At 48.7% G+C, this 24,353-nt stretch overlaps 10 protein-coding genes across 10 annotated transcripts; 2 read left to right on the forward strand and 8 right to left on the reverse strand.

The window, feature by feature from the left end:
• Positions 1-2,514: 2,514 nt before the first annotated feature.
• On the reverse strand, positions 2,515-4,540 carry DEU56DRAFT_70473 (uncharacterized protein). The gene is made up of 3 exons (XM_041347375.1): positions 4,404-4,540; positions 4,268-4,342; positions 2,515-4,216 (listed from the first exon to the last, which is right to left on the reverse strand). Exon 3 carries the CDS (start codon positions 4,206-4,208, stop codon positions 2,613-2,615), a length of 1,596 nt encoding a protein of 531 aa, XP_041203337.1. The 5' UTR covers positions 4,209-4,216; positions 4,268-4,342; positions 4,404-4,540; the 3' UTR covers positions 2,515-2,612.
• On the forward strand, positions 4,404-5,138 carry DEU56DRAFT_831443 (uncharacterized protein; the record flags this gene model as incomplete). The annotated part of the gene is made up of 4 exons (XM_041354550.1): positions 4,404-4,680; positions 4,734-4,802; positions 4,869-4,949; positions 5,010-5,138. Coding segments are annotated over 2 exons (234 nt in total), but the record flags the coding sequence as incomplete, so codon positions are not given.
• Positions 5,139-5,635: 497 nt separating this feature from the next.
• DEU56DRAFT_873575 (1,2-dihydroxy-3-keto-5-methylthiopentene dioxygenase) lies at positions 5,636-6,330 on the forward strand (the record flags this gene model as incomplete). The annotated part of the gene is made up of 4 exons (XM_041355869.1): positions 5,636-5,880; positions 5,936-6,000; positions 6,054-6,181; positions 6,238-6,330. 4 exons carry the CDS (start codon positions 5,636-5,638, stop codon positions 6,328-6,330), a joined length of 531 nt encoding a protein of 176 aa, XP_041203339.1.
• A 929-nt stretch (positions 6,331-7,259) lies between these two features.
• DEU56DRAFT_904355 (uncharacterized protein) lies at positions 7,260-8,167 on the reverse strand. The gene is made up of 2 exons (XM_041356669.1): positions 8,095-8,167; positions 7,260-8,039 (listed from the first exon to the last, which is right to left on the reverse strand). Exons 1-2 carry the CDS (start codon positions 8,121-8,123, stop codon positions 7,289-7,291), a joined length of 780 nt encoding a protein of 259 aa, XP_041203340.1. The 5' UTR covers positions 8,124-8,167; the 3' UTR covers positions 7,260-7,288.
• Positions 8,168-10,292: 2,125 nt separating this feature from the next.
• DEU56DRAFT_831464 (carbohydrate-binding module family 13 protein) lies at positions 10,293-11,139 on the reverse strand. The gene is made up of 4 exons (XM_041354551.1): positions 11,041-11,139; positions 10,937-10,974; positions 10,684-10,877; positions 10,293-10,603 (listed from the first exon to the last, which is right to left on the reverse strand). Exons 1-4 carry the CDS (start codon positions 11,129-11,131, stop codon positions 10,423-10,425), a joined length of 504 nt encoding a protein of 167 aa, XP_041203341.1. The 5' UTR covers positions 11,132-11,139; the 3' UTR covers positions 10,293-10,422.
• Positions 11,140-11,571: 432 nt separating this feature from the next.
• Positions 11,572-14,992, reverse strand: DEU56DRAFT_831466 (uncharacterized protein). The gene is made up of 7 exons (XM_041354552.1): positions 14,613-14,992; positions 14,408-14,481; positions 14,186-14,256; positions 13,551-14,121; positions 13,289-13,499; positions 13,134-13,235; positions 11,572-13,075 (listed from the first exon to the last, which is right to left on the reverse strand). Exons 1-7 carry the CDS (start codon positions 14,756-14,758, stop codon positions 11,899-11,901), a joined length of 2,352 nt encoding a protein of 783 aa, XP_041203342.1. The 5' UTR covers positions 14,759-14,992; the 3' UTR covers positions 11,572-11,898.
• On the reverse strand, positions 14,993-15,881 carry DEU56DRAFT_831469 (uncharacterized protein). The gene is made up of 4 exons (XM_041354553.1): positions 15,440-15,881; positions 15,308-15,389; positions 15,185-15,247; positions 14,993-15,133 (listed from the first exon to the last, which is right to left on the reverse strand). Exons 1-4 carry the CDS (start codon positions 15,472-15,474, stop codon positions 15,080-15,082), a joined length of 234 nt encoding a protein of 77 aa, XP_041203343.1. The 5' UTR covers positions 15,475-15,881; the 3' UTR covers positions 14,993-15,079.
• A 2,719-nt stretch (positions 15,882-18,600) lies between these two features.
• On the reverse strand, positions 18,601-19,187 carry DEU56DRAFT_719750 (uncharacterized protein; the record flags this gene model as incomplete). Its single annotated transcript, XM_041347664.1, has 4 exons — positions 18,601-18,689; positions 18,749-18,929; positions 18,999-19,091; positions 19,143-19,187. Coding segments are annotated over 4 exons (408 nt in total), but the record flags the coding sequence as incomplete, so codon positions are not given.
• An 807-nt stretch (positions 19,188-19,994) lies between these two features.
• On the reverse strand, positions 19,995-21,294 carry DEU56DRAFT_70855 (uncharacterized protein). Its single transcript, XM_041347459.1, has one exon. The coding sequence runs from the start codon at positions 21,211-21,213 to the stop codon at positions 20,143-20,145; it is 1,071 nt and encodes a 356-aa protein (XP_041203345.1). The 5' UTR covers positions 21,214-21,294; the 3' UTR covers positions 19,995-20,142.
• A 61-nt stretch (positions 21,295-21,355) lies between these two features.
• DEU56DRAFT_831481 (glycoside hydrolase) lies at positions 21,356-23,670 on the reverse strand. Its single transcript, XM_041354554.1, has 17 exons — positions 23,283-23,670; positions 23,179-23,233; positions 23,100-23,116; positions 23,009-23,055; positions 22,907-22,956; positions 22,828-22,852; positions 22,683-22,770; positions 22,586-22,630; positions 22,479-22,533; positions 22,409-22,424; positions 22,270-22,350; positions 22,151-22,215; positions 22,035-22,104; positions 21,926-21,973; positions 21,825-21,872; positions 21,682-21,772; positions 21,356-21,632 (listed from the first exon to the last, which is right to left on the reverse strand). The coding sequence occupies exons 1-17, from the start codon at positions 23,488-23,490 to the stop codon at positions 21,544-21,546; spliced, it is 1,098 nt and encodes a 365-aa protein (XP_041203346.1). The 5' UTR covers positions 23,491-23,670; the 3' UTR covers positions 21,356-21,543.
• Between the last annotated feature and the right edge of the window lie 683 nt (positions 23,671-24,353).

Consider the following 24,353-nt stretch of genomic DNA (forward strand, 5'->3'; position numbering starts at 1 on the left):
AACCTCTTGATCTATCATACATTTACAATTCCAGAGCAGTAGACACCTCCGACTCCGGTGTTCGGACGACAAAAAACAAGTCAGCATGCCCTGTTTGTCGAGGCCGAAGAAGAGACCAACTGTAATAAACCACAAGGAATCTACGATCCATACAATGACGGGGCGCAATGGGCAGGCATGGGCTTGGAAGAAACGTTGACTTGAACGTTGAACATATGATAAGTTCGTGGACACCGGCAATATTCGACGTGGCAACTAGCTTGGGTTGATTTTTCTTTTCGACTACGTAGCCATTGAAGCTCAGCTGCAGCCGCTGGAAGCGCTCACGAATATTCCCCGACTCCCACGGCCCAGAATGCTAGCAAATACCAATTGCCAACTTATAAATAGACTATAGGTCTGTGCCACCAGCGTGTGTAGTACCTCTTGAGGCCTGCCAAATTCTCAGTGCATTTATATTTTCTTCGCTATATACGAATAGCTGCATATATATCTCATACTCATACTCTTGTGAAATGCCTGATGAGTCTACCCTCTAACTCCGACATCTAGCATAGGCTACTATACTACAATTGCCGAGCTCTTCTCCGAATCTGCAGGCCATCCTCAACTCGGACGACATGAAGATCGAGAGTAAATTGAGCTTTTGGAGACGGGGGTTACAAAGTACAGGGTGAAACCGTTCTCTAGACTATCCGAATCACGCGATGAACTTGAGGTTACCTGAGGTATGTGCAGTTGTCAAATCCTAGGAAGACAATAATGCTCAGGACTCTTATAGGACACATGTCAGCCACCGTAGTTCTATATTAAACTATTCAATAACCTCGACAGCTGCCTGTGGGGTATCACCTACAACCACATGACCCTAGCTAAAGGAGGTAAATTTCATCGCAGAAATCCCTTTTGGATGTACATTTGATATGCTCTTTAGCTCATTTGTTTTGACAGCAAGACTTCCCAGGGATATCTTTGGATACCCTAAGGGTTCGCTATGTGTCGCGTCATCGCAATTACAAGGATTCCACTCAAGTTCGCTCGCTCAGTCCCGGTGAGAGTCATTCGAAGTACCACATAGCTTTGAACACGTTCTTCTGTTCATCAGCGAACCAATCATAGAATGCTAGCAGAGAGAGCATGAGATCACGGCGGCCAACTGACGACGGACAGAATTAGGAAGTGATGCATAGTGCATGTGTGTTGATACAGGCTAATACTCACCCGTAATATCGAAAAAGCCACTGCCCTCAAGAACACAGTTACCTTATCTTCGCGTCTTTGTGCATGTGCCTGCCAGGCTATTGCCGTTACCTAGCTCGAAAACCATCAAGGTTTGCAAACTCGTTATGGATGCTCTTTAACTCGAACTCGTACAAATCTTCGATGTCTCCCAGTAATTGTGAGCATGTCTCTATTTTCGAAGTGTTCAGCGCCCATAACTTTTCGGCCGAGATATGTTAATCTGCATATCAGACATTGCAAATATCGGGTCAGAATTATCCGTACCTTGCTCGAAAAAATCGAAGAATTTTGTCCCTCACGAATGGATTTTGACACGTCGTTGTTCTTTCTTGCGGATATGGTGTTACTTGCGGTTCCTGGCTCTCGTGATTTTGTCGTTTCCTGAGAATGGACCCAGTCGCACACTCACCGGTCGACCGCCGGTGAACAAGGCGGGTGGACTGAGGCTTTGGTATACTATGCTGTGTGTCATTTCCGAGGCCGCCTTTCTGTTATCTCTGTCGCAGCTCGTCCACCCCCCCGGGAAAATGTTCCATTCAGCCTCCCCCTTCATGCTGAGCAGACCACGCAGAAATGCCAGATGCTTTATGCAAAGACTAGCGCACCCAGTGTGATAATTTTGTAGGAATCACGCAACTCTCATTCCAAATGCATCCATTTGGATAATGACACCCTCCAGGGTATATCAAGTTCGACAAGGGCATTATCAAGTTCGCTGGACATGCAAGCCCGAAGTGCTAGTTCAAGACCTTGGTCAGATTGGATGTAGGCAGAAGTTGGGTCACACGCACACACGACCAAAATGTCGTTGACTTCCCTCTTACACTCTGTATAGTCGACCCCCACCTGGGCATCGACAGCGCCTCGGCCTTGAATAGTGCAAGTGACATCTTATGGAATGCTATCTCTCATCAGATCTCTACTTGTTGTACAAACAGTCATTTTTCTTCGTAGGTCCCGTCCTCTTGATTGCACAATAGCACGCACAACGATGTCTACGAATCAGCATCTTAGGTGGTAATATAAGTACAACGACTGCAGATGTTCTCCCCAGCTCCGCTGTGAATACCCCACATTGGTATGCACCTCTCCTACAGGCGGCCACGGCTTCGTTTATCGCGGGGACAAAATTGAAGCAAGGTAATGCGGACGAGTCGGGTTATGAGCTTGGTTGAACGGTGGTCTATTGTTTCCTCTCATTGCGGACGGACGACAGAGATGAACCACTTGTAGCTCTGGTTATAAACAATAGACGCAATTCGACATCGTGCTCTTTCCCGCAGCATTTATCACCAGACGATCTAGTTTATTGTGTGCTAGGTACTGTACAGCACGGCGAACGGTCAAAAGCTCCACTAGACATCGGAGTACTAGTTATCGTCGAAATCGTCTTCGTCTTCGTCTTCGTCAAAGTTGCTGTTGTCCCCGAGTTCAACCACGTTTTCCTCCCCTCCTGCTTGACTGTCCGAGATGCACACTCTCAAACTATCAATCGGGAAGTTCATAATCTCACTTTCGCCAAACCCCCATCCGACAAGCACATCAATAGGAACCCCTGCTCGTGCAGCAGCAAACGATGCAGCATACAAAAAGCGGTGGCGTTGTAGTAGACTGCTTGGTGTCTCTTTGGAGACAGCGACCAAACGGCGACCACAGACGTGGGGATAGCGGAGTACCATTGAGGCTGCTTCACGGCATAGCTTCGAAATTAACCCCAGGGTGAGGACGTCTTGAAGATCAAGATGAAGAGCGATCTCTCGCCAAAGCTCAGAAGGCAGCGCTGCACAATTGACATTGGGTGCATCATTACCTTCCTGAGTGAGTTCGTTCTCCTTGTCCGTCGTTGAACCGGGCCGACGACAGATCTTCATAGCACGCACAAAGAGTGCAGGGTCGATGCGATTGGCAAGGCGGGCAAGAGCAGTGATGCCCGGCGTAGAAGGAGATTCTGCGAAATTTGATGGCAAAAATTGGAGGGCGTGCGTGTGACTGAACGTCGTCGTGTTTGCATCTTTCACAACCTTGACGATTGCACAATGGTAAATGGAGAATGCGACCCCAAAGTAATCACCTGGAACATCCTTCTGCTCCGAGATTGCGGTAATAAGGCGAGAGATGGAGGCCTGCAGGCATCTCTCGTCATCTAGATGGGTTGCGATGCAAACAACGGTGTCTTCGCGAACCCATGTAAACTCCCCCCTACTCAATCCGGGGTGGTGAATGGACGGCCCGTCAAACAATTGAGGAACAAAGGCAAAGCTGGCCATGGAGCATGCGCCCGACCATTCTTTGTCCTTTAGTTGATTGTGATGAGGCATGAGCTCGAAGTCGTAAATTAACTGGCAAATGAATGGACGATCATATATACGGTCGAGTTTGACCATGCACTGCCCAATCGTTACCTCTAATAATGAAACGCGAACCTGCTCATCTGGGGACGAAACCTCGCTGATGGCGAGCAGATCGCTCAAAGCCACGTCAGTGCCTGTGCACGCCAAAGATTGATACCTCGCGAGGTCGGAATCATCTACAACTGGTGGCGCTGGCAGCTTGTACTTGTGCTTAGGAAGACATCCTGGTGTGCAAGCTATGCGGCCGTAATTGTCGTAATGTCCTTCGGGGATGTACTTGCGGAAAGACTTTGTGTCTGGAAGGCATTCCAAGTTGAAGAATGGTATGCCGTTCACGTGAAAAATGTTGCGATCAAGGTCGATCTCGTAGATCCACTCGATAAAGAGGTTATTTTGTGGCCGTCTGCTTGAAATAGTGAATTCTTCAGATTTCTGAGTGTATTCCCTCTTGTCCAACATCCGTGTCAACTCCTCCCGCTTACTTGTGATGGCACGGGGAGACCGCATAGACTGAACCATGTATGCGCCAAGGACGTCCGGATAAGAATCGCAATGGTTGTAGTAAGCAAAGTACATGTTTCGATAGCGGTACACGTAGTACCCGCGAGTGCCCATGCCTACAGCTGGACAAAGCCTGTCAAGTTATATTTTATCTATGTTAGAAATGGACTTACGAAGCCCCCGTATAACAGTAGATGGCAAGCCTGAGTGGATGAGTTAAGAAGTTCGTTGGTACAACCAGTTGTAATCTGTGAATCGTTCAAACTTCAAGTAGGCTATAGGGAGTTTCGAAGCGCAAGAAAAACTTACTCCAGGAGCCAGCCCAAAATATCCTCATTGAACGTCGCTCGTCAGGACCTGACGTGAACTCAGTTCCTACTCCCGAAGAGCAAGAAAACACGATGCTCCAGGCTGCCTGGCTTGACCTCCAACTCAGCTATGATCTGACCTCGATGGATATAGACATCGACTTGGAGTGTCTTGGCATACTGGAACAGCAGATGTTCGAGCTCTCGTTGGCTGCAGGAGCTGCAGGAAATGAACAATGGGAAAAAGACGCTGGTGCACACCAAGACCGATGGAATCCCTATGAGGGCCTCCCTGAGCACTAGAATCATGGCGACCGGGATTCATACGCACCAGAATTTGAAGGAGAAGTAGACGTGCGTCATCATCGCTTTCATCGCGGATCAGTCTGACATGGTTCGACTAATAGTGTGGACCGAACTTTAGCGAGGGAAGTGAGCCTGACATAGTTAAGAAAGAGAAACGCACCAAAAAAACCAAACCGCGGCCACGACCAAGGAAGATACACAAGGCTTCATAGGCTGGGGCCTCGTAGTAGTAGTTTGTACTCTGAAATGAACGAGACTCAGTTTGCAAGGACAAAAGGCCACACAGATATGACATACATACCTTAAAGCACCGGTATCCGTTTGCACAGGTTGCTGCAGAACGTGGTCGAGGAGATGTGTGACAGGGAAGTCAGGCAAGGCATGCAACCAGCAAAGACAGGTGTTGAATGATAGGCGGAGGCATCGAGGCGCCAAACCTGACAGGCGCGAGCCTGTGTGAGGGGTCGTTGAGTTGTCTCACCAAGTTTCGCGCAGCTGCTGGTAACGGTGCTGCAAGTGGAGTTGATAAGATGCGTGGTTTGGTGTCGGTGCAGTGGTGCGGTAGTGCACAGCCACTGCCGCACCCAACTACAGAATTGCCGCACCCGATTACAGAATTGCCGCACCCTACCGCATCACTGCCGCACCCATCAAGTACATATATCACTGTAGTACCACTGTTAGCCTTACACAAACACCTGGAATATAGTATTACTTATTCTTAAATCATATTTCAGACAGTTGCGTACGACGTAGACGCATTTTAGAGGCATATAAGACATTGTTGAGTAGGGTGCAGCAGGGTGCGGCACAGATGCGGCAATTTCCTAAGGCCCGGCGGAAAGGGTCACGGTGTTCTTACATAATGCTGATTTGAGATCGATCCTACACTTGGCATAGCCTCCACATCGATACACCATCACTACTATGCGTGCGTACTACTTCGATAATGTTCCAGGCGACCAGCGGCTGCCGCACGATTCCGGAAACCCTGTGTCAGATGAGATCCTGAAGTCTACCGGAGTACTACACTGGCATATCCCGACGAGCCAACAGGTTCAGATTGAAGCTGTTGCGAAAGAAAGATGCTACAAGAACAGAGACACTATCACAATCACCAAGCAGGGCCTTGGAGATCTGTATGAGTCAAAGTTAAAGAGCTTCTATGAAGAGTACGCTCTGCTTTCAAAACATCGTGCCCGAACTCACCAACGAATTGAATACCAGACACATGCATGAAGACGAGGAGATCAGATATATTCTCGAGGGCAGTGGCTTTTTCGATGTTCGAGGCGAGTAGAGCGTCAACACATTCCATGCTATAATCTGATAGTTCGTCGTACAGAGCATCCCTCAGATTCATGGATTCGTTGCCAGGTGGACGCGGGTGATCTTTTAGTTCTCCCCGCTGGCATCTATCATCGGTTCACTCTTGACGAGAAAAACATGATCAAAGCTTTGCGTCTCTTCAAGGTTCGCAATTGCTGGTGTTTTTTTTTACTTTTGGGCTTTACGAGGAACCTTCACAGGATGAGCCCAAGTGGACTCCTTTAAACCGCGGTGACGCGACAGATGAGAACCCTTACCGTGTCGATTATTTGAAGGGTATAGCTGTCAACTGATTGGGGCGGGTAAGACGGATAGTGCGTACTTCATGAAATCTTTTCCATGAGAATGTACCCAAGAGGATATACCAGAGGTCTGTGTAAAGGAGAATCGTGTAACGATATGAATGGAATTATTATTGTCATTGCTGTTGCGACATGGCGCACCAGCGCACAATGTGGCACATGAATGTCCAAAGACCACGACATCGATGAAAATCGGCGACAGCACAGGCAGAGATAAATTTGTTACCGGATTTGTTGTGCTGGTCTTTTGGTTACTGGTAGCGTAAAATGCATAGCACTGAAATGTTGATGTAGGGCTTGCTACACGAGCGGCCAGAAACACTTCAAGGAAGTCCTATGGCGAATTACGACCACGTCGACCCAAGTATTTAGACGATAGACAAGAAAAAATGTTCGCGACTGATGCCAATTGATCTGGAAGCGCATGATGGGTTCGTTCACTTCAACAGGAATCAAGCTCAAGAGAAAAACAAAGGCCACATACCGATCATTTAGTCCGGAGGCGACTGGTATGATCACAACTTCATAAAATGTTGCCTGCAATCCCAACTTACTACGCTGTGAGCTTGCCATTGATGAGTCCTATGGAGAGTAGAATCGCGGAGTCACGATAAGTATCTTCCCGAGCAACCGAGTTCATACCGGGACCAATATTAATGCGTGATTTGAATTAGTATCACACAGATTTGAACCAAGCATGCACAAACAAACACGGCAACTTGAAGTTCTGCGCCTACTTACCGTTTCTGACTACTTCCTTACACCGTGCATGTCAAGCTGATCATGGTCTCAAATGGTAATAGTTTTGTTTCATAGATCATATCCATATTCATAATGATATAAGTCGTATACGATTAGGTAGAATAACATAAAGATCCTATCTTCACAAACATTTAATGCTCCAGCGGCGAACAGTCGTTGTGGCAAGGAGCTACAGGATAATAACTGATCATTTATATGACGTGCGGTAGTCTGGAGCAACGGTGCGTGGAATGGCGACGTGGGATGGAACCCGATGCAGGTTTGCCCGTGAGCTGTGCGCAGAGCGCGAGATCGGTGGACGCGACGAAGAGGTGGTAGGAACAGGAGGAGCGGGGAGAGCAGGGGTGTACGAGCAACCAGCGCTCGACTTGGCACGCACACGTTCCGCCTGTCTGCTGCTACCAAAGACGGGAGCCCGGCCGTCGGGCGTTTTCACCACATTAGCCAAAGCTTCATCAACTGTCGCCCCACGCCTCTGTTTGCGGACAAGGGAGGGGTAGGCTGTGGCTGTAGGCCGCGAAAAGCATGCGGCTGAAGGGGACCGTTGAAGAATGCAGTTTCTCCCTGCGATATGCCGCTCGGTTGTGTCCCAGTTCTGCATGGGCAGTTGGGGCCTCATGCTCGAGTTCAATGAAGTCGTCCTTAAGCCGCTGCGTGAGGGCTTCGCAGGTTGCTGAGGGGGACTAGGAAAATTGTCCAAGTCCGCGGACCTGTCAAAGTGGGCGCGCGATCGAGGATGGTCCCATTGCGCGCGATGGATGTCCAGCATCCCTGGAGCTTGCTCGACATATGAAATGTCGGAAATTTTAAGGGGGGTCTCTCCACCGTACACGGCTTTGAAAGGATCGGCATAAGGCTCATACATGCTCTCATGCGAAGGGAGTTCAAGTGGCGTTGGTTTGGAGTGCTTAGGTGACGCCATCTGGTCGTCGTTGGACCTGATGGGTATTGATTACTATGATGACCTTGAATAGAATGAAATGGTCGACTCACTTGTGAAACAGTTTCTTAAAAGATCTCATAGTTTATACAGGAAAAAGGATGGAGAGTTGCAAAGAATGTGAGGCGGTTGACTGTCTAGAAATGCGGGGAATCTGCGTTGCAATATATATAGGTTTGTTTACTGTGGAAGCACCATGACCGTCCACATCCACAACCATAGCCATTATTCAAAGCCTACGCCGATCCAAGTATGGATGCTCTAGTGGATGTTTGAATACCCACCTAGAATTGATGACGTTGACATTTGCGTTACAAAGGCAGACTATGCCACAGTTGTCCCAGGCCGGCCAAATGAATGCATCGCGCGTTATGCTCGATGTTTCTCGAGAGACGCGATAATACTTACGGGAAATGATGATCAGCGCGCTGACTCGGGTGCACGGGAGACATAGATAGGGCACGACATATACAGAGTTCCTGAAAAGAACTGCCTTTCCCTTTAATCATCTCACTGGACAATACCATGCCCCGCTCAGCGTACCTTTAAAGTACATCACATCCGTCCAACTATATATCAGTCCAAGCTGCTGCTCAACATCGACATGGAACGCATTCAGGCTGGCACCTCAAGCAATCTGAAAGTGATCTAAACAGTACAGCAAGAATCAATATTAATTTCAATGGAATTACACACACGATCACTATGGCCTCCGGTACGTCTAGAGGATAGACTCGGGACCGCTTAAAGCCCTGGATGATGCTATTGTTGATCTCTAGAAATGCCGATATTTTGCTCGCATATAGCAGAGTGGATCACCTCCTCCAAGGCACGGACTCGGGGGGTCCATATACCTCGAGCAGTTTTATGGCCAAATCTGCGACTTAGACCTACTTACTCTGACAGGGCAACCCGCATACAATACGAATGCCTGTATGCTTGAATGGCCCTGACAGCAGCTATGGCGGCTGGCCGCAGTCCAGAGTTAGCAATACCGAAGGACACGATCAATTATCATAAGTTACAGGTTCTGCCTGGAGCAACATGCCGGTCCGCAAAACAACATGCAGGTAAGGGGCTTGTGGATGGCAATGCACTTGACTGGCAGTACGCACGTCGCATGCAGGTCCAGAAAATATATGTCACTTGCATGTCACAGTCGACAATGATAATTATGATCACGTGCATGTTGAGTATACAGTGAATTTCCAATTTCCTCCCCGGACCCCTGAGTGGTACTTAGTACAAACTTCTTACCAACGCATCCGGGTAGATCCGGGTCCACGTCCTTGAAGCTTGCCTTCTACTACTGCCTGAGGCTTTGTACGTCCGTGCCTAGTGCTAAAATGTACAGAATACGATCTGACCATTGTCCAGATCTCTTTGATGTCCTATCTACAGGCATGGGCACTCGCGGGTACTGGGTCCACTGCTATCGAGATATGTATTTCGCTCACTACAACTGTCTTTATTCTCATCCTATCGGTCTTGGTGTAGGCGTCCTTGAGTCTATGAGGTTACCCCGTGCCATCGCGGAGGAGTGGCAGGAGTTGGAACGGATATTGGCCGAGCTGACTGACAATCCAGGAACTGAAGAGGTTCTATTAAAAGCGAAGATTTCACCATTTCCAGTCTGTGGCCACAAAATGACCTCTTCATCGAGTGGATCTACGAGATCGACCTCGATCGCAATGTTCTCTATGTCAACGGCATACCATTCTTCGACTATAAACTTTCCGTTCGATAATTTGCGTGTCTACATTTCAGCTGGCGATGATGACGAAGGAGAAGAATGAAGGTCTCGTGAGAATGTCGTTAATGGAATGATCACTGTATGAATGAGCTCCCTGCATTCTCTGTGATCGTGTTTACTGGTACTTTGGACTATCCAACAAATAGTCTGAATTATGCGACTGGTAAGGGAGCATTAAATCACTTTTATCACTTGCAGTGCGACACATGATGTGTAATCATCCATCCGCGATTAGAGGAGACAATTGACCACCATGTGACTACGGACTCAACCGCAATATTATCACGCTTTATTTTTGCGATCAGTGTTCTGCTGCGGGGCGAAGCTTGATAATGAAGTTTCGAAGGCTTGGCTGCATGCGGGTACTGATGACACGGTTCAGCATACACAGAGAACTTACAACGGTCGAGCAAACTTCATGAACTCGAGTTTTAAGAGATTCTCGAACCCGAGCGTCACAGTAATTAATGGTGAATTCAAGCAAGCAGAGGTTAATGTGTTCAATTGTGTCCAGCGAAATCATCAAATTCGTTCACGACATTTCTTTTTCCACAAGTAATCTGTTATACATGACAATTCACAGCGTACAAGAGTTCTGCTCTGTTGCGATCTAGAATGGACCATAATGTCAGTATGATATGCATTTTAACAGTGGTCGTCTAATGAAATCAGCGCACCAGTTACGCTCGATAGGCTCCCAAATCTGATTACGGCCATGCCACCTGGTCCAAAGTTGAACTGGCGTGCCTTCTGTCGCATTTCCATTGTCAGACAGGTCTACGCTGAATTTCTTCCCATGGACCAATATCCTGGCGCGGTGAAAAGAGAATCGACGAGAGTCAATATACGACCAAACACGCTCTACGTGCACAAGAAAGGGTATGCACACCTCAAACCTTCGACGCCTTCTATATCAGAGTCTTTGACGTCCCACAAGAAAGGGGACTCGGACTCGACAGCTACGACCTTGGTGCCATTGCCGGCGTCATCGATTCCGCCCTCGATCGAGAGATATTTGTCAGAACCAGCAGACTTAATGTACCAGCCTTGCTGGTCACCATGTCTAATATGCTGGAAGATCCACTGTGAACCGCGCAGCTAGTCAGTCCAACCTATCTGGAATGTGATTATGAGCGCATTACCAACTGGTTGAGACCACCGTTGTTGTGGTAGCCGATGACTACAGTTAACGTTAGCATTGACTTGGGATGCCACTAGATAGAGCAGGGATGGGGATGACGCTTACTGGAGTAGTTATTTCCACCAGAGAGGTCCATCACAGTACCTGCCTGACAGTTTTTGAGAGTGTAAGCACGCCCGTTTTGAATGCAAGACATGATAAGCAATGGGTGATGGGCTTAAAACGCTCCCAACAGCCTCGTATTTATACCTGGCAAGGCCATACGTACGTACGACCTGGACAAGGATCTCGCTCCATCAGATCGCTGAGCTCCGGATAGTCAATTCATGAATTTGGCAAGACGCCGCTATCGATGGCACTATGACGAAAGATCAGTAATCAGACAGGGGTAGAATTCTCCTTGCGCCTCGGGCGTGATCAGTGGAGAATCCGAGCCCCCCGCGTGATGATTGTAGCACGCATGCTCCTCATACCAGAAGGCCCGTCATAATGACAGCCGGCGTTCACGCCAAGTCGGGGAAAACCACCGATTTGAACGATCATAGATCTCCAAGAGAATGATCCAAGGCGCGTAAGTATGGCGCAGCTCCGTTCAACTATTCCGCACACGATGCACACATGATGCTTTTGGAACTCGTTAGCGTAACACCGCGCGACAACACGATGATGCTCGAGGACAGCGAGCTCAAATACCCACCCAATCCTTTGCCCCATTCTTGTTTCCCATAGAAGCGTCATAACGACAGCTACGTTCACGCCAAGTCGAGGCACCGAAAAGCTACGAACCGACTGATTTGAACGATCATCATCCCCAATAGAAACAAGTATGTTCGAATGATCCAAGGCGCGTAAGTATTGATGAGAGATCCTATATATATACAACAAATCATGAAATCTCGTAGTTTTTTTCTACCCAACTCACATGCACTGATCACGAGAGCTTTTCGCCTCCATCTCCACCGATCATACAAGAGACTTGCAGAGCATGCCTTCAAGTCTGCAATACTCAGGCACGATAGCAGCGTACGTCATAAATGCATCTACGTCCGCCTCCGCGACTTTCGCTAACCCAATCTGTGCCTCAGCGTCGGAAGTGGGCATGGCAGTTACAGGGGTCAGAGCGGTTGTCTGTGGCACGACAGCTCCAGCTCCCCCACCTGGACTCCCTGCGCCTGCATTGAGATCGGGAGTTGTGAATGCGGTCGAGGGCATTCCTATAGATCCACCGCTCGTCACGGTATCAAGCGTAGAACCTGTGAGCGTTCGCATGCGGCTGATGTCCCTGCCAAGATCCCGGTCGGCAAATCCACCCGCAAACACTGAGGAGGCGAGAATCCCACTGGCACGCTCCATCTCCTCCACCTCCTCTTCCTCTTCCTCCACGAAGACAGTGGAGCCCAGTCCTGAGCGGTTGCCGTAGGGGGTGCTAGTACCGCTGTTGGCTCCACTGCCTCCACTTAGAGGAGCATTCACATTGGTTCGCAGTGGGTTACCACCGCTTGCGACCCAGCGTTTTCCATGCAACCTCCTAATCTCCTCCTCGAATCCACCGAGTCCTCGACCAGTACTTGATCCACCGATAGCAGAACTACGCTCTTTCCCCCATATCCACCGCGCGAAATAAGCGCCTCCTAGTGATGCGCGGCCAGGGAAGCCAGCGGCAGGTGCATTGCGGTGGGGCACAACTTGGGCAGAATCAACCTGGGTGCTGGGCATGAATACGGGTGCGTTAAACACATCGCCTGCAAGATTGGCGACGGAGGGGAAGTTGGCAGCTGCACCAGTGACGAGTATTCTTGCAGGGAGTGGAGAATAATCATATGGATCAAAGGAGAGTCCAAGGCTGGACGCGATATTTGAACGGGGATTCTGTCCTTGTGGCATTGGAGGACCAGGCGTCTGGGCAACGTTCCCCCGAGAGCGGTTGATATTCGAGCCAAGAACACCTGTAGCGATCATCTTTGACCACCGAAAGCGGAATGAGAGAACTTGGCTCTCGAGAAGACATCGAGGGTTTGCACGTAGGTCTCGGAATTCATTGACTTTGATACCAGTCTCAAAGCGATAGATGCCTTTGACGTGTGATAATGGGTAGCTGTCGCCCTGTAGGAGCCAGAAGCTGAAGAGCTTATCGTCGAGGCTAAAAAGAACAGAGAAAATAAGAGTCACTTTCAGAAGTCGAATTTGCATGAACATACCCTATGGATCCACCAGGTGGCACGATGGCAACTAGCCGATCAAACGCACTCCAGCTCTTCGTATACATATCTCTTACAAGAGCACGCGGAACGTCAGCATTTCTGCAAATAAACGTGAGAAGCTGTGCAAAGTGTGAGGCGAGGCGATTACATACCTGCTGCTTAACATGGCGATGTATCGTCGCTTTTCGCTGGCATCCTGGGCAGGATGGGGGAATAGACTGTACAGTCGAGTCGGTAGGTAATGTTGAGCGGGTGTGAGGAGGGTATCCATTGGTCCAAATGAAAGCACTGCGTCTCCAGGAGATGGACAGAGGGATAGGTATGAGGAAAGATAATCAGAAGTGAAGGGAGTGACAATCGTGTCTGCAAATACATTAGCGGGGTTGTATACACATTGCAGCAAATGAATCTCACCGGATTCGAATCCGAATCGTTCACATAGGTACCGCGAAATATGGGCCGATTTTCTTCCACCAGCGACCTCCACGTCGCCCAACCACGTTCGGATCCTCCGGCCTTCTTCCCGGCTTCCACCTACTATCTCCAAAACACCCTCATCCCAGCGGCCCGGTCCAGGTGCACCTTGTGCGCCAGCGCCAGCATGCACCCACATGCCAGTCGCGCAGGCCTCTGACTCTCCCATATTTACCCACTCCCCCACGACCATACTTGCAAGAAACTGGCTTGCAAGTTGTATCTTCCCTGTTCGCGACCAGACATCAGATGTCCACGATTCGCGAACGCGCAGAAGTTGGGCAGCTAGGAGTGATGCGTTGGCGCATGTGCCAACGCGAGCAGCCATGAGGTCTGGTCCTCCAAGGAGGGCTTCAAGAGCGAGTGCATGGGTGTGTGCGGACGTATCTTGAGCGACCGGCGTATTCGGTAATGAGAAAGTGTTGGGAGGAAGTTGAGAGTGAAACGGGAGTCGCGGGTCTAATGCTGGAAATGAAGGGATGGGTGTTGATTTCCACCACACGAGAGCATGCTAAAGTTGTACGCCATCACTGATCAGGAATGCGGTGATCACAATTGATAGACAAGTAAGTTACCTGGGCACATCCACCGATCGATTTTATCCTCGTTAAATCGTGACTCCTAGTCAATTTTTCCAGCAAAAAGTCTGTTGAGTTGCCAAATTTTTTAAATCCGTGTTGTGTTTAGGGGGGAAGTAAACAATGTTCCCGCGCACGTGGTAAGTGATCGAACAAATACCCAAAAATCCAAATTGGTTAAGTCGAAGCAAAAAAATTTGCTTCCGCTAGTTTACGCACCAAGAGCCTTGACCCACATGTCTACTGGCGTGGTGTATGCATCTCCTGGAGTAGTAAAAATTCCTCCCTGTGTCCTATGAGAATATTAGCTTTCCAATAAAATGACTCCAGACGCAAGGTGAAGAAAGCACGTTGCAACATTTGAGCGGCAAGTCACTGGAATTGGGACACAGAGGGACGAAGCATATACCACGAGAACACGTACTGATATTCAGGCAATTCCGTATCGAAATCAACGCATTCTACTCCCACAAGCTCCAAGCTCTCGTCCACGATCGAAGCGCGCAATTGATCGGTAGCAAGTTCAAGGCCAAGAAATAGTGCAGGACCTGTCTTTGGACCTGGTGCCATCGTTGAGTGGATTAATCGAGGATTCAATTAGGGATCGACGTCGTGATTGCGAATCTATGAGATGGGAAAGATGATGGTATCGGGTATAACAGGCAGATGATGATGATATATTTTTTGGAAGAAGTTGCAGGAAGCTCGTCTGGCCCCAGTCGGCGACGGTGGTCCTGTGGTCGTGAAGAAGAGAACAAGAAGAAAGCAGAGAGAAGACAATTATGAACCGATTCAAACAATTCGATTCTCAGGCTCGCATCTCCAAGTGCAGGAGTACATGAATCTAGAGCAGACCGTTCCCACGCCTACCAATGGTTTACCAAACCAAACCTACTTTGCTTCCTTGACCTCGTTGAGCTCATGTGCCAGTTTGACGACATCGTTCTGGACCCAAGTCATTCTGTGGGGTCAAGCAAAAGATGGCAGCGAACGTACTCCTTGACGGGTAATCTTCACAGCAGGGTCTCCCGCTCTCGCAATGCGGGTTACCGTATTATCCTATGGGCCGCATTTGAGCCGCGCGATAAGGAAGGGTGAAAACAAGGCTTCACGCCTTACCTTGTCGCTCGTTACTTTAGCTGTACCCTCCTCCACAATCTCATCCACCTTTCCTGATGCGTTTCCGCCTCCCCATTTCCACCTGAACACAAGTTAGAGCTTCGCAACTGCCTGTATCAGTATCTCACGTACGAGACTTCCTGGCCTTCTTCAATTCTGTTTTCCATGATTGTTTCTGGTAGCGGGATGTATGTGAAGGAGTGGTACCAAGGTAGTCGCTCAAGCTAAGCTTCGGTTTCAGATCGATCGCCCCTCCTATTTTGCAGTCAGCCACTGCGCCGCATCGTTATTATCCTGGCTTAATCCGGTTTACAGACCCTCCAAAGGCCACCTGCGCGAGCTCTGCGTACAAGAGCTACCCGCTCCGCCACCTACAGCTACGACTTTCATCGCCATTACGAGTCCTAACGAACCATGGACGAACTAGCTGGAAACATCATGGCTGGGCCTGGCACTGGTTCCGTTTTACCCTGCGAGCTTTTGAGGCGCAGAGTCTTGAGAACGATTGGATGGAGGATGATAACGACCAGCTTGTCCGATTGTCTTACTATCGAGTCGCTGATTCCTACCGCACACGAATGCTTGCATAGGTGGACTCCGAATGTACTATTTTATACAAAGATGCGCGAGCAACATTTAAAGGAATTGCCAACAGAAGGGATTTTCTTGAGATATAAAAGTGTGCAGAGCAGGCGGCAAGTAAGGGAAAGCACAGGTGATGTAGATATCAAACCGTCTCCACTCGACGAGGTCACAGTTCTCTGTACACCGTAGCGGCGCTCGGCTGGGCCAATCCTCGACTCCGTATGAAGAACCAAGACAACTTGGGAAGACATCAAGATAAACAGTCCACTCAACCATAATATACTCGAGCCCGTCCTCTTCAAGTGCAGTGGCAAAGTCGGAACCCTTTTTTGTAGGCGACTGGCCAATTGCCTCGTCCACAGCATTTGTTTTCCCCTTCCTAGCCCGATCGAGTCCACGAATACGGGCGGCGCGTACATGGCACACGGCAGAAGCTGCAGCACAATCTGGTACACACGAGACCCCTGGGTATCGTACTGCCAGAAATTCACTCGATCTCGGATGTGAATGGCGAGAACTCGTTGCAAGTCTCCTGACGTGAGCGGCTCCACTCGGTGCCATGATGGCTGCTGGCATATGGTGATTCGAATATTGTCGTACACAGAAGCACACTGAGCAAGACATAAGGATGATTTTAAGAGAGGTTTTCAGCCAAGTGCAAAACTTTTTGAGTGTTTCAAAAAAATGCAGGATGATATTGTGGAGAATATAGGGCATTATAATAACGACGATAGTACTTCACATCATGGTATTCATTATAGAGAGGATACTGTCCTTCCTCGAGGAAGCAAACCAAACGGCAGGGCAACTCTGAGAAAAATCCTGAAAATGTGTGAGCTTATACTGCATCAAAACAAAACATCGAGACAGAAACATACTCACATGTCAAACTGGTCCAACAGTTCGTGCCTGTTTATGTTCAGCGAAGACGAAAGAGTAGGGGAAGTCATACATTCCCACCGACTGAGCCAGCTTGAACGATTCACATGGGTGCGTTTGCAGAGAATTAATCATTTGCGTTCAAACATAACCCTCTCTCCACTAAAGTGGAGACGGAGCCTCAGTCGGTGATCGATTTCAGCAACCAAGGGCGTAGCACCGCTTTTATCATGTGTAGGGTGTCCCACACCACCCGTGGTAAACCTGAATATCTATGTCGACATGTAGTGGTTCGTATTCCTTGGGTTCTAGTAGCATGGTCGTCCTTGTTAAGATCAAGATACAGGTCTAGACTGAGATGCTCAGTAGCAAGCAAGGACGCGGTGTCGCGTTTATCGTGAGTAGTACGTAATATGTGCGCATAGCACAATAAATGCGAACATCGCGTCGACATGGACCGGTTTGCGTTCATAGGTACCATGGTCGTCCTATAAGGACCAAGATGTTAGGCGACACCGCAAGTCTAGACTAAAATGCTCCCTACCTTATGGAAAGCCCCTTCGTCACTAGACGACTCGATGTCTTTGATGTCCGAGGCTTAGATACGAGGGTAGTGTGTCGGAAGTGGTTGACAAGCAGTAGTGCACGGGACACCGAATAATTTTAAACTCCGCGCATCAACTTGATCTTAGTGAGTTGCAAATTCGATTACGGCCTAGAGTGCTGCAAGTTGCCGCAAGGCGTTGTTTCAGTAGATTCGGATACAGATGTATATGTCGGATAACTGAAAGACTTCTGCAAGGGCGGAGATCATAATTGGTTATTGTTCATGGACGACCGGCCGTTGGTGTTTTGAGGGTTCGCGGTTATCGGGTAATGCTAGATATGCGGACGAGAGCACGGAGTAGCGGGAATCCGGATATTGGTAGTGTTAACGTCGCGGGTAAAGGGCAGACCTCGTAACCAGTCTGAATGCGCCAATTTGTGATGGTGAGAATTTTTTGACGTAGTCATCTCGAGTATCCGTGGTATGTAGTATACGCCAGGCTGGTCACGAGTCTACGTAAAGGGTACGTTACCAGTATCATTGCCGAGGAACGTCTTGGCGGCTTTGTCGGCCAGTAGCAGAGTGATCGTTGATATGCAAACGGTCGACATGACGGAGCCGACAGAAACCGGCGGGACGGATGACGGTGTCTTCAAAGACCAAGGCGGTTATAACTCATGGCGATGCGTGAGATACATGTGGTTTATCGGCAAGGTATTCAACGACGAGCGATTCGAGGGACCAGGATAATGGGCGAGCGATATTTATACTGAAATTTGTGCGTTGCCAATTCGCGACGCGTCAGTCACGTGCTGAAAAATCAACCTCTGCGGGCTACGAAAGTCGTTTTGGTAAACCTTTCTGCGATCTTGAAATTCTGCAAATTAGGGAAGGTATAGTGTACATCATAAAAACATACGACAGAATTGCAAGCAACAAGATTCATCGAAATGTAGGAGTATCGAACACGAGGAAAACGAGGACATAACAAACGAGCATTACTCGCATCCAACCTGGCTCATCCATGCTCTGCATCGATCCAAATCGTCCTGGTAGAATTATTTTCAGGAAGCTCTTCATGAGCCTGAATAGCATGAATAGCGCTCACATCATGTATTAGAAGGACATCCTTAACATCCAGAACGACACCTTTCACAGCACCCATCGCCTCGCCGACATACACCCGCCATGGAACTGGCTTTGCTGTGTTATCCGGCGTGCAAGATGCAGGGCAATGACAAGAGTTCCGTTGTAAACGCCATGCTTCCATATCTGTTTCGGCTTTGTGATGGCGAGCAATGGCAATGATGAGACCGTCAAGCAGGGCGGAGGCTGTGAGGACCGAAACAGGGAACTGTAGAACGTCAGGTTCTGGGGCGTGGTCAGGATATGCTTGTGCTGATGAAGTACGACTAAGAAAGGGTGAGTACCTATCAAGGCGTCAAACAATCTGTCCCATATCTCAACTTGTACCGATTTCCAGCCATCCTTCAATGCTTCTGTAGCCTTTCGTAGCGTAGGTAAAGCTAGCCAAAGTTCATCCATGAGGCCTTGAGGTGTGATGCTACCGAGACTGAAACCGCAAGCTGCAAGTATATCGCGTTGTGAAACCTGATGAGTAACCAGAATATGAGAAAAGAGGGATCGCTATTAACATAAGATGAGTCGATGGAACAATACCTCAAGGTCCTCGTACGATACGGAATGCCGTGCGAGGTCCAAGAATTCGTACGCATATACGGGACTAAGTGGAGCCAAGAAGTCACGGTGGAACTGCCAAATGCAAATAAGGGTCTATCGATGTCGACATGCAAACGATCCTACCTTGACGCATAGCGCTAAAGATCCAAGAGCGATATCCCAGGTAACCGCCTCCTGACCGTCCTGCCAATTATCTGACTCGGACTGGTATCCACTTACCTCTTCTCCTTTCACCACGACTGTGTCATCAGATCCAGCATCGTCCTCGTCTTCGTCAGTAGATTTGCCATCATTATTTCCTGAACTCGGTGCCCTGCTATTCATCGAAGAGTTGCCGCCTACTCTCGAAGATTGGGCGGGTGACTCGATCGTTGACAACTTGATACTTGGTTTCTGCTCTGCAACACGGAAGAAGTATCTGTGAAAGAGATGAACCGCGTGAAACCTTGTGTTTCGACAGGTGTCTAATTGGTCAAAAAGATCATCGATTTCTATTACGCTGCCTTTCCTCGTCGGAGGAATGTTCGGAAGCACCTGTGATTTTGTCAGCAAGCCATTCACAAAGGGCAAATCAAGTCTTGCATCCAACATCCAACCCACGACTTCTTTGCGGAAGCTATCATCGAGTCCGAGCGCCCTTGACCAACGTTCGCGACTTCGAAACCTTTCTGTGGCCAAAGATGGATCTGAGTTTCGGCTCGCCACGGATTCGGATTCGGAGGTGGAAAGCGAGCTCTCGTCTGCCCAGTATTCGTCATCAGATACGGAGCTCTCAGTCTCGCTTCGGTTGGAGCAATCATCAGGAAGTTGAGGAAGGTCCAGGCCATCGCTTTCACGCTCTTCTCTTTCTTTAGTGAGAAGAATCTTGATCCGATCGCCCGCCCAATCTTCCTCGCACTTGATAGTGAAAGGGCTAAGACACCTGGGAGGCGCGATGGTGGGAACAGGTGGTATCTTCGGGGATCTTTTAGACGGTGCGCGGAAAGCAGGGGTACGTGATAGAGGGTTTCTCTTTGCACGAAAATAGCCAACCGTGTCAGGAAGAGGTGTGGTCGGCACAGTAGGGGGGCATATAGGCGAATCGGGCTGAGCTGCTCGGTGAACAGTGCTTGGAAGAAGCGATCTAGTCGGTGAGTTCGGCCCGTCCAAAAGCTGTTTCATTGCGCGTCGTCAACCTCCAACCGAAGGAATATCCATGGCATTTCGACAAGAGATCGTTTCGACGAACCTTGATAACGTCCTCATCATCCCTATCAGTGGAAGTTTGCGAAACAAGAGACTGGGCTCTGCGTATACTAGCTGGTTCCTTTGCCGAAAATTGAGTCCGTATCTTTGGAAGATCAGTACGATGGCTGGCTAGACGACCGATCCTGGCTTTTTTTGTCGGATGTTCCTGCTCCGCAGATTCTCCTAGGTGTTCAAGTGGAAGAGTTCCGCATTTGTTAAAAAGTCCTTCGTTCGAGTCACCAATGGTCGATTGGAGTCTTGATAGCGACTTTGTTGTGCTCAAGGTCTCGTTGATTCGTGAACGACTCGACGGATGGGTCCGGGTATAATGAGAACTTGAACGCTGCTCGGTACACGCTCTGACGTTGTGCGCAAGACCAGTCAACACAGGAACCGAAGACCCGACCGTGGACTTCTCCAACTGGAGTCCAGTGGAAGGAATTTGAGAGGTGAATTGGACAAACGGGGTGTTTTCTTGAGCGTCACTGAGAAGTCGGCGTTTCTTTCTTTTGCCGTCCGGAATATTCATAGACTCAGCTTCAGCATGAGCAGTGGAACCCGGGAGGTATTTGCAAGAACCACTGGCAGACGAGTAACAAGGGGTCGTCTCGTCATTTTCGTCTTCGTAAGGAAAAGGTTCTGGATAGGCAATTGGAGAGGAAGAAAGTGGTGGTGGGCTTGTAGATATGTCGTCCAATTCGTATTCATAGCCAGGAGTGACTGGAGACAGTGGACCAACTGAAAAATCAGAAGACAGGCGTCCAGGGTGGATATATGCGCGTGAGTTGGAGGTCTTAGTGAGTTCAGTAAGGGTTCCTTTGCCAACTAGTGAGATTCCGATGCGTGGCTCCGATATATCGTGGTGGCCTTCGGTACCAGCTGACGGAGAGCTGGATGGTGTTCTAGTACTACTTGAGTAGCTGGAAGACGTGGAAATCGGCGAGCAACAGATGTTTGACTCCTCCATCGTAGCCGATCACAGTTGGAAGATTCACAAGTACTGGAGAAAGACTCGGACGGAGACCTAGGTGGGATGAACGACCACGAATGCGTGATTGACTGAATGTTTTCAAGTCCCAAGACGCTGAAGTCTTACGTACTCCCTCCAAGAATGGTAAGTATGTATATTTGATTAACGTGACTAGCTTGAGTCTCGAAGGGCTGGGGCAAAAGAGTGTGTAACAAAAAAGAACGTGTAACAAAAAAAGAATATGTTGCAAAAAAGAGCGGATAACACGATAGCTGCATGCAGCTGTATGTTTTTTTGGCCACAAGAAAAACCAGGCGCCAGGCCACATCACTGTGTGAATCCAGTAATGACTTTGTTGTTAGTGATAGATCCGGCTTTTCCACCAATTGTCTCCAAACCAGACCAATCCCAGGTACCTATCATAATCTGTAAGAAATAGACTGAGGGAAGTTGTAACTTGTGTACCTGTACACGATCCAGTGCCACAGTTTACTGCAACCATGTAAGCACTGTTGGTACCCGTCAAGGAGGTAGTGCCAGGGTTGAAGTTGATATTCTGTGACAGTCCCGTAAAACCCTCGTCGACGTAAAACTGAAAGAACACATACAGATATAGTGACCCCGTTACCCGGGGTGCCCAGGTCGGTGGGATAGCTCTGTAGTTGAGTTATAAGATTGACAGCTGGCGAGCATGGTAAGACACACGTACTTGTGTAATCAGAACGCCATATTGGGTACAGTTGGTTGCAGTGTTGGCCTACCAGAAATCCAGTTCACGATCATCTTCTTTTTCTTCTTCTTCATCAAAAACCACTCACGTTATATGTAACATCCTTGACAGCACTGTTTGTCGCAGATTTATCGGTCTTGATACGAAACGAGTATGCGCTACTCAGGTCAGTACAACTCTAACGCACGCTTTTGCTGTGGTCACCTGTTAACAACATTGTTTCCGGAAATATCGATATTGGAGACGACGACATTTGACGAGATGGAGCCCTAGACGACAAATATTTGAATAATTTGGATCACAAAGTTGATAAAGCGGCTCACGACGGAGATACCGTGACCGCCTTTACAGTAGTTGTTGGAAAAGGTGATGTTTGTTCCCCGGCCGATAGCCAAACAATCGTCCTGCAAAAAGAAATATCTCATAGGCAACGGGACATCGAAACTCCATCATCAAACGAACCTGGTTGATGACGGTGCTGGATGTCCGTCAGTGTCTGTAAGTCGACAACGTAACTAGAGGATGGACAAACCTGTTTTCAATGAGTAAATTACTGCCACTAACGTCAAAGCCGTCGGTGTTGTGTCCTTTTCAGATGATAAGTTCAGAAATCGCCGGATGAATGGACGTGCCACTCACCAGCAGCAAGACCGCTGCTTTTCGAGTTAGGTTGGTTACCCTGCGCTGCTCCTAATGTCAAAATGAGACACCCCGTTACAAACGTACAAGCACGCACAATCATCGACAGTGACGCCAGAGATAGTGAGAGGTCCTGAGTTTGCGACCGAGAAGGCGTGGGCGGGAGTATTTACCACCTGAACATTCTGCATAGAGAATATCAGCTATCTGTCTGTAACGGCTGAGGCGACTCGAGTGCGTACGTTCAATGTGCCCGACATCAATATGCTGGTAAAGCGAAGTTAAAAGAGAACGGAGTGTAACAATAACTGATGAGCTTACTGCATCATCGGGCGTGGCTTTGTCGTGCCGCCATTCGTACCCTTACCATCCTACAACAGTGTAAGATGAAGCAAAAGCGAGCGAGCGAACCAGCATATTTACCCAATAGAAAGGTCCTCCACCATCCCACTTCTGGTTGTTTCCATTAACTGGGAACGTTAGGAATTGCCACAACCTTGCACAGCCCACGTACAAGTGATATTACTCCCTCTGTTGAAAACGACGACCTTGGTCAGCCCCGAGTCACTTAAAATAGTAGTGCCTGCACTCACTTGACCTCGAATAGGGGACCCGCCCAGCTCTTGTTTCCGAACTGAATCTCGCCCACTAAAAAGAATCAGGGATGTGCAAATGCGAAGCATCCGATCGCACTCACAAACGTTGACAGTGGTACCGGCCAGCAGCTGCAGTTCGAACGTTTTGCCAGCAGGGACGGTAAACGCGTTGATATTCACTGTCGTGCATTTGATGGCACTACTAACGTCGTTTAAGGACGAAATTGTACCGATGCAGCTACTGCTGCTAGCTTTGGTGACTGTAGCAATCCCGGCCACGAGAAAAACCAGAGCTGACAAGGGAAACATGTTAATTAATATGAGGAAATAGCGCCTTAAGTCTGCCAAAGAAATGCGGCAGACGAGAGGTCAGTAGTCTCAGGAGCAGGCGAACTTGCGAGAAATGTACCCTGGACACTATATAGTGGATAATTGATCTTGCGCGCAAGCGCCATATACCGATCTTTTAAAGCCTATCGTTTAGGCGGCAGGGCAGGGCAGGGCAGGGCTCGGCAAGCTACGGCATCTTCGATTGTCGTGAGTCTCCAGTGGTAGCTGGCCCAATATAAGATATGACAGACCGGTAGTCGATATCATGTTCCTGTATTTCGTCGTCGTAACTATATCGACCGTCAAATAGTATATGCATGCATTATGTCAGCTAAGGAAGCCTACCTTGACCTTACTTCTGAGCCTTTTCTGAATGGGTCGGGGAAAGTGGAGCAGGGGAACTGCGGAGGGCAGGGGTGGGACTGGCTGGGAAGCGAGGTGGAAGCAATTTGGTCGCAAGCTCAAATTGCTCTCGCAATATATCTTTCATATCTTTCCTCATAACGATCCACGTAATTTCAGGAAGAAAAAACTCAGACCAAGGTGTGATAGGATGCGATGAGGGACGACCGCGAGCAGTAGTAAACAGCTGTATAGTACTACGATACATCGTGGTATATCCGTACTCCTTCCATGGATGTACTGTGGTTGCAACCGGCGTCAAAAGCGCAATTTTTGAGCGTAATACAGATAGGCGTCAGCCAGCTCACTGATGGTATCCAGTGGAATATTGTAGTTAGGGATACGTCCGACTTTTCCAGGCTTTTCCACCACTTGCGGAGGCTTATCTGCCAAATAAGACCGATCTCAGGTAGTCTGTCATGTTTGCCAAGTACCAACCA

Source organism: Suillus clintonianus, assembly GCF_016758775.1.
Source record: "Suillus clintonianus strain FC179 chromosome Unknown DEU56scaffold_114, whole genome shotgun sequence".
NCBI classification, from domain to species: Eukaryota; Fungi; Basidiomycota; class Agaricomycetes; order Boletales; family Suillaceae; genus Suillus; species Suillus clintonianus.